Source organism: Procambarus clarkii, chromosome 14 (assembly GCF_040958095.1).
Source record: "Procambarus clarkii isolate CNS0578487 chromosome 14, FALCON_Pclarkii_2.0, whole genome shotgun sequence".
Lineage (NCBI taxonomy): Eukaryota > Metazoa > Arthropoda > Malacostraca > Decapoda > Cambaridae > Procambarus > Procambarus clarkii.
Genome location: NC_091163.1, coordinates 7111661 through 7126116, shown reverse-complemented (window position 1 = coordinate 7126116; position 14456 = coordinate 7111661). Strand labels below are relative to the sequence as shown.

Genomic DNA, 14456 nt, shown 5'->3' with positions numbered 1-14456 from the left:
ACGGAAGTAGGCCATCCTCAACACTGGGAGTTCACAGACCTGTGCCCCTCGCTGCTCCTCACGTGTATTACTGACGCCGATGCCAGTCTGGCTCAGCGCCGCTACCACAAGCTACCTTAATGAATATCTTGTAAATGTTAAACCACGAAACGCTGCAAAATGTTGATATAGCAAACCTCGTTTCTTGTTATTCATTTGAGCGTGAGACCCACCGCGGAGGTACAAGAGGGGTGTGGAGGGAGGGGTGTGGAGGGAACAGGGGAGCTACACACACCTACACGGTGAGGATTTACTCATAATAGTTGTTGGCGCACCAACGTGGCGGCGCCAGGAGCCCGTCTTCTCGACTTGACGTTAAAGCTGAACCAGCAGCCTCAGTCACAGCTGGTACACTCCCCTCTGTCTCGTGTCTTCAAGCTTGTGTGTGAAGCTTACTTGGGTGGTGATGCCGACTGACACAACCCACTCCCCCCTCCCTAGACCCCTCTACCCTTAGAACCACCTCCCCACACCACCCCCACACTTAGAACCCCCTACCAACACCACCTTTACCCTCACCACCCCCACCATCAGAACCCCCTCCCTATACCACTCCCACCTTGAGAACCTCCTCCCCCCCCCCCTCACCACCTGGCGGGTATGAGGTCTGTCATCCACGTTTTCTTCTTCATTCTAAAAATGCTCTGATGAAGGCGAATTGAGCCGTAAACGCGTTTAGCATTCTCTATTTTTCACATGTGGGGTTTTCGCATTTTTGGATCAGTGTTTTTTTATCGTTGTTGCGAATAAATATAAATATATATGTATATATATGTATATGTGTTAGGTTTGATGATAGTTTGGAAAGAGGTGGGGGAGAGGAGAGTAAGGTGAGGAGAAGCAGCAGAGGAAGAGGAAGCACACACACTAACCGTGATATTTACTATGTTGGTGCACTGTGGTTAGCACACTCGCCTCGCTAACAAGAGGATCCGAGTTCGAATCCTGGGCAAGCTGGGACGTGTGGGTATCGTTCCTTCACTGTTCACAACTATGTAACTAGCAGAAATTAAGAATCTGGATGTAGTGAAGGCAAATGATGGGGACCTTCGACAAGATGCCGGCTCTGTCCTCGTCCAGGCCACTAGTGTTAGTGGCCCTCGGGTAAATCAGGTAAAACAATTGGCAGATTGTGTTCTAGGGAAAATATGGCGCTGAATAACTCAACCGGTACCTGGCCTCAGGCCTGACCGGTTCCAGTAGCTGATCTCGGGTATAAATCTCACCAGGGAATTCTTTACAGAGCCGTGATTTTTTGTTATATAAGAAAATTGTAACAATTATAATACTGACATAAATACTGAATTAAATTAGGGCATACCTAATTAAAGGTAATTATGCAACAACTGTAGTCCGCCTCTGAAGTATCTGTATTGATTACAGTGACGTTACAATAAATACAGATAAGAACACGCATTTTACATGTACCAGGAGACGGGCCCGCAAGCCCCAAACCACAGTTGTGCAACACACACAATATGCTCAGAATAGATTCAGTCCATTCGTGAATGTACGAATATATATGTTTTGTTTCTTGCAAACAATTCCAAATATTCTGCAGTTGTCTGGGTTGAGAACGACTTCTCTAATCAGCAATGTAAACACACCTTGGAAAAAGTAGTATTGTGAAGGCCGTGTAGTAGACGTAGGTGGCGTTGGGTAAGTGCACTAATATACTCTAGGCTACGAGCTGGACCTCGGTGGGGGAAGGCGGGTTTTAGCCAAGATGCTGCCTACCTTGATCTACTGCTGGGGGCGGCGCGGCTACACGGAGTTGGTTGCAGCACAGGATGTACCTGTGCTGATGTTTTTGTCGTGGGACGTGTGTGTTGGAGGTGAGGAGCATGTGCTCCACACCTCCACGGTTCTGAACCTGTTCTCTAGTTCCTCAAATTTTCATTTCCGCTTCATGAAGAGTGCTACTTTCCCTCCCTCTCTTTCTGTCCTTTCTTTCCTTATCGCTTGGTATCCCTCTGGGAAGATCACATCCGAGATCACATATATTTTAGTTTCCACTATTGCAATTATGTCTGGATCTGCTTCACTTACCCTTTCTTTTATTTCCTCTGCTTTATTGGATACCCCATTAGCATTGGTATATCAAACCTTGAGACTCTTCTTGGAAACTCTGTTATCAGAGTTTATATAGCTCATCTGCCTACCTGTGTCCTTCGGTGTGTGCTGCAGGTGAGAGACGGATGTAATCCTACCTCCAATTCAGTAAGGATGGCATCTTCAAGGATCCTTCAGTAAGGATGGCATCTTCATCTTTGAGTGAGATTCTGTTACACATTAGAGACAAAACGATGCTTGCTACAGTGGCTGGGGACCCAGGGAGAGGTCACAGACAGCTGGGGACCCAGTAAGAGAAGGTCACAGACAAGGCTGGGGACCCAGAAAGACAAGGTCACAGACAAGGCTGGGGGTTCAGTAAGACAAGGTCACAGACAAGGCTGGGGACCCAGTAACAGAAGGTCACAGACAAGGCTGGGGGATCAGTAAGACAAGGTCACAGACAAGGCTGGGGGATCAGTAAGACAAGGTCACAGACAAGGCTGGGGGATCAGTAAGACAAGGTCACAGACAAGGCTGGGGGATCAGTAAGACAAGGTCACAGACAAGGCTGGGGGATCAGTAAGACAAGGTCACAGACAAGGCTGGGGGATCAGTAAGACAAGGTCACAGACAAGGCTGGGGGATCAGTAAGACAAGGTCACAGACAAGGCTGGGGGTCCAGTAAGAGAAGGTCACAGACAAGGCTGGGGGTCCTGGGAGCAGAGAGGGACTTTACCCGCTGCCCACACAGGACTGACAGGTTTTTTTTTTTTTTTACAAGGCAAGTGAGTGAGTGGCGCGGAAGACGGCACCAGGTGCCCGTGGCGCCACCAGTGTTTCCGTAGACGGCAGTGTTGGGGGGGACCCTCAGTACCCATCACCTGGCCACACACATAATGGCATACACTAGTCATCATCATTATATTTATGCCCACATTACAAGTTAAGGTCCTTGTGGGAAGCCGGGCAGTAATTATCAAGAGCAAAGGGGTGAGTCTGGGAGGATGTACAACACTGATCACACACACACACACACACTGGTCACACACACACACACAACACTGATCACACACACACACACACACACACACTGGTCACACACACACACACACACAACACTGGTCACACACACACACACACACAGAATACGCTTCACTTCCCGTCCTGCACTCCACATACACCGCGAGTCACACTCCACACACGTCACAATCACCCAACTCAAAATATGTCACATTTGATAAGGTTGTATCTTTAAATAACGTCACGTGTGTCTCTGATCCTCTGGTCTTGTTTAGACTCGGGTGACAAACAAGTCACGTACTCACAGAGTCTACATATATTTACGTCAAGGTTGTCCATTAGACTGTTACTCGTCTGAATGCTGAATATCTAATGAAAATGTTTAATAAATATATTTTTTTTTAAATGGCAAAACCGCAAGGTCGTCTGCCTGCTTAACGGTACTTCCGACCAAGTTTTTATTACCCGCCTCATTCATGGTGAGGTGTCTACTACCTGCCTCATTCATAGTGAGGTGTCTACTACCTGCCTCACTCATGGTGAGGTGTCTACTACCTCCTTCACTCGTGGTGAGGTGTTTACTACCTCCTTCACTCGTGGTGAGGTGTCTACTACCTGCCTCACTCATGGTGAGGTGTCTACTACCTCCTTCACTCGTGGTGAGGTGTTTACTACCTGCCTCACTCATGGTGAGGTGTTTACTACCTTCCTTACTCACAGCGGGGAGTAATTACGTGACAAAGACTGGCTTGCATAGAGGCCCACACAGGCAGGTGGCGTCCATCTGTGTAACACCCGGTACAGCCTCATGTAGAGATGACTTAACGTGAATCACATCTCGAGTATAAACTGTTTCAAATGCCAAGAGACTTTTTTGAGAAGCTTTATGACCTTCAACGCTGAGGAGTGATGACCAACGTGTTTAACTCTGGACTGTTGACTGATTTGTTCACATTAGACGTCACTAGAGTGGTTGCTTGACGTGACGTATGTGTCGTCAGCACAAGGAATGTACAGCGTTTACCGTCACCAGGCCAGGCATGGGGCCAGGATGTGGCGCCGAGCACTTTCCTGGCCCTGTGCCGTGATACCAAGCACCTCTCACGCCCTCCTTTACCAACATGCTCTTATAGGGTATCATCTAATAGCCACCTCCTCAAAACCCCTTCCAATGAATTCATTTTGAAAGCTTAGAATTAGAGAAAACTCCGATGGAGCCACAACCCCGGTTTCACTACCCGTTGTGATGCGGCCAAAGCCGCGTGGATCACTTCCCTCTTCCTCATTGAGGTTCCCCAGGTCGCTGGTGCTGAGAACTACACACTCGCTCATTCTATCACACTCTACCCGTCTGTCAACTCTAAGAATATCTGATTGAAGTAAAATATTGAGGTGATCCAGGTGATCCACCAAGGCAGGAGATCCAGACCAGCTGAAGATGCCCAACATCGGCAAGGAGGCGAGAGGGGGTCACTCTTTTTTTTAACCTTCAACACTGTCATCATCAACACCCGGACTCGCCTACAGTGTCAAGTACAACAGGTGCTATACTGACGCACCAACAACCGTCATACTGTGTGTGTGTGTGTGTGTGTGTGACGGACTTCGGCGCCATCTATGTTCCAGGTTCCGAGTTAAAATAGTTGACCCTCCCATTAATATTAGTTTCCCCATCTTCTAGTGTGCTGTTCTGGTTACCAGGTGGGCTCCCAGTGTGTCCTCAGACGTGGTGGGCGGCTGGCTTGATCTGCCGGAGGGCACTGGATTACTTTTTTATTTTTAGTTGGAGGCAGAGTTTTTGGTTTTGCTACCCGGTGTTGCGTGTGTGTGTGTGGTGGTGGGGGGGGGGGTGCGGTGCTTGTCACCCTGAGTCCCTCAGGGTGACGAGCACCAGCACAGACAGGTAGATGACTGCACTCCCAATCATCTGCCTGTCTGTGCGTTTATTGGCCGCGAGGCACATTAGTTTCCGCTGATAAGCTGCATTCATTTCACCCCTTGGCTTCGCGATTAACTTTTACCGGATACGCAGAGGCGGACCAGATCCCATGATGGTCGTCGACCCTAAGTCAACAACACTAAGCTAGTCTTGCTGACTCACACCGGAGTCGCCTACAGTATTCTCGTGCCTACTAAAGACTCGAGTGAGGTGGTCCACAACTTGCAGTTCAATCGCCTGACTCGCCCCTAATATACCCAGACCTGGACTACTATACCTGGCCTCCCATCCCAACTACTTTAAGGAACGTAATGATGGTGGTTGACGTGTGCTGGCCACTTAATTAGTGGGTGAACTGCAACGAACACAAGTCCAGTTAGTTTCCTCAATTTGCCACTGCATTAAAGTGATGAAGACTGGTGACCCTGTGACCAGAAGGTAGCGGCTGGTGACCCCTGTGACCAGAAGGTAGCGGCTGGTGACCCCTGTGACCAGACGGTAGCGGCTGGTGACCCTAGCTGTGACCAGACGGTAGCGGCTGGTGACCCTAGCTGTGACCAGACGGTAGCGGCTGGTGACCCTAGCTGTGACCAGACGGTAGCGGCTGGTGACCCTAGCTGTGACCAGACGGTAGCGGCTGGTGACCCTAGCTGTGACCAGATGGTAGCGGCTGGTGACCCTAGCTGTGACCAGACGGTAGCGGCTGGTGACCCTAGCTGTGACCAGACGGTAGCGGCTGGTGACCCTAGCTGTGACCAGACGGTAGCGGCTGGTGACCCTAGCTGTGACCAGACGGTAGCGGCTGGTGACCCTAGCTGTGACCAGACGGTAGCGGCTGGTGACCCTAGCTGTGACCAGACGGTAGCGGCTGGTGACCCTAGCTGTGACCAGACGGTAGCGGCTGGTGACCCTAGCTGTGACCAGACGGTAGCGGCTGGTGACCCTAGCTGTGACCAGACGGTAGCGGCTGGTGACCCTAGCTGTGACCAGACGGTAGCGGCTGGTGACCCTAGCTGTGACCAGACGGTAGCGGCTGGTGACCCTAGCTGTGACCAGACGGTAGCGGCTGGTGACCCTAGCTGTGACCAGACGGTAGCGGCTGGTGACCCTAGCTGTGACCAGACGGTAGCGGCTGGTGACCCTAGCTGTGACCAGACGGTAGCGGCTGGTGACCCTAGCTGTGACCAGACGGTAGCGGCTGGTGACCCTAGCTGTGACCAGACGGTAGCGGCTGGTGACCCTAGCTGTGACCAGACGGTAGCGGCTGGTGACCCTAGCTGTGACCAGACGGTAGCGGCTGGTGACCCTAGCTGTGACCAGACGGTAGCGGCTGGTGACCCTAGCTGTGACCAGACGGTAGCGGCTGGTGACCCTAGCTGTGACCAGACGGTAGCGGCTGGTGACCCTAGCTGTGACCAGACGGTAGCGGCTGGTGACCCTAGCTGTGACCAGACGGTAGCGGCTGGTGACCCTAGCTGTGACCAGACGGTAGCGGCTGGTGACCCTAGCTGTGACCAGACGGTAGCGGCTGGTGACCCTAGCTGTGACCAGACGGTAGCGGCTGGTGACCCTAGCTGTGACCAGACGGTAGCGGCTGGTGACCCTAGCTGTGACCAGACGGTAGCGGCTGGTGACCCTAGCTGTGACCAGACGGTAGCGGCTGGTGACCCTAGCTGTGACCAGACGGTAGCGGCTGGTGACCCTAGCTGTGACCAGACGGTAGCGGCTGGTGACCCTAGCTGTGACCAGACGGTAGCGGCTGGTGACCCTAGCTGTGACCAGACGGTAGCGGCTGGTGACCCTAGCTGTGACCAGACGGTAGCGGCTGGTGACCCCTGTGACCATTTCCCCTGCAGGTCGTACTTGGTGGTGGCGCCGACGGTGGCGCGGCCAGACTCCGTGTATGGCGTGGTGGTGGGCGTGCTGGGAGAGGCGCGGGGACCCGTCACAGTACACGCCACGCTCACCCACCCAGAGACTTCCCGCCACGTGGCCCAGGGACACGATCTCCTCGCCCCGGGGGAGATGAAGTCCATCATCATGAAGGTCAGTAGCTGAGTGCATGTTCATAGTCCATCACCATGAAGGTCAGAGTGCATGTTCAGAGTACATCACCATGAAGGTCAGTGTAATCAGGTCAGTGGGTCTAGTCCTGTGTTGATAGGCCAGACTGAACGTGTTACTGAGCTATAGAGAAAACAGGATAGAAGCAGAGACGAGGTTGGCGGCGCCAAGTTAGGTGTTGCACCTCGCCAAAAGCTAACCTAACCATTACTTAACTTACCCTAACCTATCCTAACTTAACCTTCACTAACCTAATAGGGGATCATTGAACTGAAAAATAAACAGAAAAACTTGTTTGGTTGAGCGCTTGATCTTTCCAGTTAAGTTTTTATTCACGGACTGTAATAAAAGCCCCAGTGTCAGGGTACTGGTCCTATACTGTCAGGGTACTGGTCCTATGCTGTCAGGGTACTGGTCCTATACTGTCATGGTACTGGTCCTATGCTGTCATGGTACTGGTCCTATACTGTCATGGTACTGGTCCTATACTGTCATGGTACTGGTCCTATACTGTCATGGTACTGGTCCTATGCTGTCAGTGGTACTGGTCCTATACTGTCAGTGTTGTCCTGTACTGTGTTCGTCACTGTCCCTCAAAGTGGTCATCATCCGTACGATAGAGTTTAAGCGACACAAAAACTATCAAGTTTGTGGAGACATTCTAGAAGTCCACAAATGTATAATCACTTTCAATTATATTTGGGAATTTAGTGTTTATTTATTGCACGAGTCTACATGTAAAGTACATCAGTTTAATATATTAAATTATGATTTTGTTTTATGTGGGTTTTTAAAATATTTATTGAGAATATAATTCACTGAGTGAGGCTTAGAAATTTAGAGCAAGCCAACATTTAATATTCTATGTTGGTATTGACAACACTTCGAACACTTTCCCTAGTAACAACATATACTTGTGTTTATAATAAACGTGTTAGTAGATAGATATATAGATAGATCTACTAGAGGTGTTTTGATCAGATTCCGAGCGGGATTGGCGCGAAGGACGGGAGTGGTTTGCGCCTGCGCGTGGAGGGCCGCCTTGGTACCCAGCTGTTGTTTACAAACACCACCCACGTGGCCACCACCCCGCGTCACCTCACTGTCCTCGTCGAGACCTCCAGACCTGTCTACACTGGCGGCCAGACCAGTAAGTACACTCCTACACACCAGATGGACACTACACCGACAGCCAGACCACTTTCCTTACTCTTCAACCCCCCACACTCTCCTACATCACATTCCTTCTCCTCACCACCTTCCCCTACCCTTCACCTTCGCTGCATGCCTGTAACATTTTCACTAAACTGTCTTCATCCATAAACTACATAAGAGAATGTAACAATCATATAGAAAATAATATTCTGTATGAGTCTTAGTGAGAATGGAGGCTGGTATTTAGTGAGATTATAAATTTGTGTAATTTGACATTTGATTCAAAGCGGGGTGGCATGGGGCTCGACCCAGACCGTGATGTCACCCTGCAAAATATGGTTAGCTTATCCTCAAGCATCACCCTCCCTACCTCGAACAGATAGAAAGACATCATCTTTTTTTTTAGTGACAGACTAGGTGGGATAACCGGCGGTGTCCGGGTAGCACCAGGAATTTCACATTTGTTTTCGTGTCTCCCTCTTACCAGAGATATAGGTTTGCGACACGTGATTGCGACTCATATGGATTGGGGTGTAATTGAGAGATGTTAGCGGGGTGGTATGTGTGGCGGGATGGGTGGTGGTGGATCTGCCTCTTGTCTCTCTCTCTCTCTCCTCTTCTCTCTTTCTTTCTTTCCCCTCTTCCTTTCTACTTAAGCAAGTATCCAACAGCAATTCCTGCTAAAAATTAGATGGGGCCAAGTCAAAGGGACTTGGCTTAGTCCCTTAGAATGTGTGCTCCTACAACCTCTAAGAGACATTCTAATTTATAAAACATAATTAAGCAAAATTTGTTGAAAGCAAATATGATTTACTTGTGCACTTTGTGTTCAAAGAGAGGTATCATTGTCTGGTAGTGATGATAACCTCGTGTTATCCTGCCATTATACCTTTCCTGGGATGGCTGATACCGCCGGTGGACATTCGGGGAATACTCGTTAACTCTGTGTTACACGTCAACCTTTACAGGCGCTTCAAACATCCCCAAGTGCATACAGCTTCAGATAGATTAATGCTCCAGCCGGTAATCTTCAGTGAACTATGATACAATCATAGGGACTAACTTGTCCATCAAGCCTTCCAAGCGCCTCTGGACAAGTGGTAATTTCATTGACACGTTACAAGGTGCCCTGACCCATGATTACTAGAGGCAAAATTGCTTTGGCAATCTGAACAAAGACTTGGACTTTTTCTTTCCAAGGTGACATAGTGTGTGTCACAGCGTCATAAGAAACATTGCGTCAAAGTGCACGGCTCTTCCAAGAATATTTTGCCTGCCAAAGACTCCTTTTTTTTTCCTGCAAAAGCACGATCAACATGTATCAATATAGAATTATTCCTCAATAATTCCAAGATCAATATATAATAATATAGATTTATTCCTATAGGATTATATATATATATATATATATATATATATATATATATATATATATATATATATATATATATATATATATATATATATATATATATATATATATATATATTTTATTAAATATGACCGAAAAAGTAAGATTAATAATTCTAACACGAATTTTCTCAATCTTTCGTACATTATGCTTCACTGTTGGAGGTAAATCAAAAATCACTTCTCCAAAATTCATTTTTATTTCTAGTCTGACGCGACACGGGCGCGTTTCGTAAAACTTATTACATTTTCAAAGACTTCACAAATACACAACTGATTAGAACTTGCGTTTCCCTGATTTTATATCTACATTTGAGTGAGGTGGGAAGGGTGATGTGGCATTACATTTGAGTAAGGTGGGAAGGATGATGTGGCATTAGAGGATATTAATAGGGTATTAAAAGTATCAACACAAGACAGAACACGAAACAATGGATATTGAATAGAAGTGTTTGTAGAAAGCCTATTGGTCCATATTTCTTGATGCTTCTATATTGGAGCGGAGTCTTGAGGTGGGTAGAATATAGTTGTGCAATAATTGGCTGTTGATTGCTGGTGTTGACTTCTTGATGTGTAGTGCCTCGCAAACGTCGAGCCGCCTGCTATCGCTGTATCTATCGATGATTTCTGTGTTGTTTACTAGGATTTCTCTGGCGATGGTTTGGTTATGGGAAGAGATTATATGTTCCTTAATGGAGCCCTGTTGTTTATGCATCGTTAAACGCCTAGAAAGAGATGTTGTTGTCTTGCCTATATACTGGGTTTTTTGGGGCTTACAGTCCCCAAGTGGGCATTTGAAGGCATAGACGACGTTAGTCTCTTTTAAAGCGTTCTGTTTCGTGTCTGGAGAGTTTCTCATGAGTAGGCTGGCCGTTTTTCTGGTTTTATAGTAAATCGTCAGTTGTATCCTCTGATTTTTGTCTGTAGGGATAACGTTTCTATTAACAATATCTTTCAGGACCCTTTCCTCTGTTTTATGAGCTGTGGAAAAGAAGTTCCTGTAAAATAGTCTAATAGGGGGTATAGGTGTTGTGTTAGTTGTCTCTTCGGAGGTTGCATGGCTTTTCACTTTCCTTCTTATGATGTCTTCGATGAAACCATTGGAGAAGCCGTTATTGACTAGAACCTGCCTTACCCTACAGAGTTCTTCGTCGACTTGCTTCCATTCTGAGCTGTGGCTGAGAGCACGGTCAACGTATGCGTTAACAACACTCCTCTTGTACCTGTCAGGGCAGTCGCTGTTGGCATTTAGGCACATTCCTATGTTTGTTTCCTTTGTGTAGACTGCAGTGTGGAAACCTCCGCCCTTTTCCATGACTGTTACATCTAGAAAAGGCAGCTTCCCATCCTTTTCCGTCTCGTAAGTGAAACGCAGCACGGAACTCTGCTCAAATGCCTCCTTCAGCTCCTGCAGATGTCTGACATCAGGTACCTGTGTAAAAATGTCGTCAACATACCTGCAGTATATGGCCGGTTTCAAGTTCATGTCGACTAAGACTTTTTGCTCGATGGTACCCATGTAGAAGTTTGCAAACAGGACACCTAGGGGAGAACCCATAGCGACCCCATCTACTTGCTTATACATGTGCCCATCCGGGCTCAAGAAGGGTGCCTCTTTAGTACAAGCTTGGAGTAGTTTCCTCAGAATACTTTCTGGCATGTCAAGAGGAGTACAGGCTGGATCACGATACACTCTGTCTGCTATCATTCCGATTGTCTCGTCCACAGGTACGTTGGTAAACAGCGATTCTACGTCCAACGAGGCTCTTATCCCTGTGGCCCGTGCGCCCCGCAGTAAGTCCACAAATTCCTTTGGAGACTTCAGGCTGAAGGCGCAAGGAACATAAGGAGTCAGCAGGCCGTTGAGTCGCTTCGCCAATCTGTACGTGGGTGTGGGTATCTGGCTAATGATTGGCCGAAGTGGGTTTCCAGGCTTGTGCGTCTTGACATTTCCATACGCATATCCAGGTTTATATTCCCCAATGATCTTTGGCAGGTGGAGTCCGGATTTCTTGGCGTTCACAGTTTCGATCAGTTTGTTGACCTTTGCTTTTAATTCGGCTGTAGTGTCCTTCGTTACCCTTTGGAACTTAGTTTGGTCAGAGAGTATGATGTTCATTTTCGCCAGATATTCGTCTTTTTTAAGAATGACATATATTGGCGACTTGTCACCTCTCCTGACAACTATCTCCTTGTTCTCACGAAGGCTTTTAGCTGCCGCTCTAAGCTCGGGGGACAGTATGGTGCTTCTGTAGTTGCCTCGATTCTTTCCTCCTCCTGCAATAAGTTCTGCTTGTAAGGTATCTTTGGTAGTGACCTTCTTTTGTGTCTCGAGGTCGAATATGTCGTCCAACAGAATTTCCAACTCCACTTTCCGGGCCATTTCACTCGGTCTGGACATAACATGACAGTTTATGCCCAGATTTAGGAGAGTGACTTGGTCCTCAGTGAGGTTAATTCCTGCAAGGTTCAGGAAGCCATCTCTTGGTCGTGGAATTGCCATAGGTCCTCCATATAATGTTGTTAGTTTCTTGATAATCCTTGTTTCAGTGCTGAGGTGATGTTGGTCTGTGAGGATGTCGAGGTGTTGTTCAATGCGGGTACGGATACTATGGTCGATGTTGCTATTTCTCCACTCGTTTGTAGCATGAAGTAGTTGCGTTTTTTTGTCTTTGATTTCATTCTCTGCCTTGTATATCTGATCACGAATCAGATCCTGGCGATATTTTATCGTGAAGGCTTGATTCCTTGCTGCTGGGTCGTGCACTTTAACATTAGTATATTTTGGTAGCAGTCTTTCCTGTAGACATATTTTATTAAATATGACCGAAAAAGTAAGATGTAATTGAAAATGTATTGAAAATGTAATAAGTTTTACGAAACGCGCCCGTGTCGCGTCAGACTAGAAATAAAAATGAATTTTGGAGAAGTGATTTTTGATTTACCTCCAACAGTGAAGCATAATGTACGAAAGATTGAGAAAATTCGTGTTAGAATTATTAATCTTACTTTTTCGGTCATATTTAATAAAATATGTCTACAGGAAAGACTGCTACCAAAATATACTAATATATATATATATATATATATATATATATATATATATATATATATATATATATATATATATATATATATATATATATATATATATATATATATATAATAATAATATATATACTATGTTAAGGTACACCAAAACGCTAACGTACGTTTTTTAAGTCATAAAAATGTTAATGGTAAGGTAATTCATTACATGCATTAAGATACTGACATTTGGGAAAGTGGAGAGCATCAAGAAATAAATTGGAAAATATGCGATTTGGAGACAAACTGTTTAGTGTGAAAATATGAGATATTTGATAATTTATCAACTGTTCAGCTTGAGCCACACTCATTATGCTCCTAATTCAGGATACACTAATGTGTACATTTATTTATTACATACAAAATAGTTTATATATGAATGACCTTTCTAAGACGACGAATATTGAGAATATAATACACAAGTATCATTAAGATGGTGGGAAAGGGGGGGGGGGGGCTAGAATAGTAAGGTATAAGGCACTAACTCTGTGTTCTTGACAGTCGAGATGCGAGTGTTGCTGCTGCGGACGGACATGACGCCTTACCAGGGTCCCGTCGATGTTTACGTCCTGGTAAGTGGCCTTCTCTCTCACCTGCCGATGTTTACGTCCTGGTAAGTGGCCTTCTCTCTCACCTGCCGATGTTTACGTCCTGGTAAGTGGCCTTCTCTCTCACCTGCCGATGTTTACGTCCTGGTAAGTGGCCTTCTCTCTCACCTGCCGATGTTTACGTCCTGGTAAGTGGCCTTCTCTCTCACCTGCCGATGTTTACGTCCTGGTAAGTGGCCTTCTCTCTCACCTGCCGATGTTTACGTCCTGGTAAGTGGCCTTCTCTCTCGCCTATCTACGTCTACCATCTTGTGTGTGACAGCCACAGTACAGTGTTAGACGCCACGCTATTACCTGCCACTGGCTCAGCCTGGCTACTCTTCCGTCTAGAGGTCGACGGGTAAGGTGTTGCGATGTATTCCTTTGCAGTTACAACTCTTCTGTATGACGGCCTTTTTCAGCACCCCGGATACATGCGTCGCCTGGCTCACATACCTCCTCCCATCGCAGGCAAGTTGACAAATTTTCACACATTGCAATATCTTGTTTGATCTTTGGGAAGCGGGGAGGAGGCGGTCCGGAGAATGATATAATTAGAGCGCGAGGAGTGGCTGCAAGGAGCCAGTGTTCATCCTTGCGAGCACGTCCAGGTGAACACGTCTCAATATATCCCTACCTGCAGGAAATTCTGTTAGAATAATCCATATTATAATTATAATCCAGCATATTTGTGTAATATAGCATATTTATAGTAGTGGTCAAGCGCGTGTATTTGAGTACTTAGCTGGCCGAGTTGTGAAGTGTATGAGATTACTTGTGAGGGAGTTGGTGAGGATTGTCTGCTAATGTTGCAATGTTGGTGTGTTGCAGGACACTGACGGCTACGTCCTGCGGCGCTGGGTCTCCCGCTTCCCTAACACAGGTTGGTCTTCCCCTCCACACTCTCTCCTCCACACTCTCTCCTCCACACTCTCTCTCCTCCACACTCTCTCTCCTCCACACTCTCTCTCCTCCACACTCTCTCTCCTCCACACTCTCTCTCCTCCACACTCTCTCTCCTCCACACTCTCTCCTCCACACTCTCTCCTCCACACTCTCTCCTCCTGTCGGAAAATCCGACACCATTTAATATATCATAC

At 47.0% G+C, this 14456-nt stretch overlaps 1 protein-coding gene across 1 annotated transcript in view; it reads left to right on the top strand.

The window, feature by feature from the left end:
* LOC123772111 (CD109 antigen) overlaps nucleotides 1-14456 on the top strand; it is an 82510-nt gene that overhangs the window by 20970 nt on the left and 47084 nt on the right. Inside the window, exons 3-6 of the mRNA XM_069324652.1 lie at nucleotides 6910-7099; nucleotides 8099-8267; nucleotides 13271-13341; nucleotides 14188-14239. Of these exons, the coding sequence (XP_069180753.1) occupies nucleotides 6910-7099; nucleotides 8099-8267; nucleotides 13271-13341; nucleotides 14188-14239 (482 nt within the window). The remainder of the gene's footprint in view (nucleotides 1-6909; nucleotides 7100-8098; nucleotides 8268-13270; nucleotides 13342-14187; nucleotides 14240-14456) is intronic.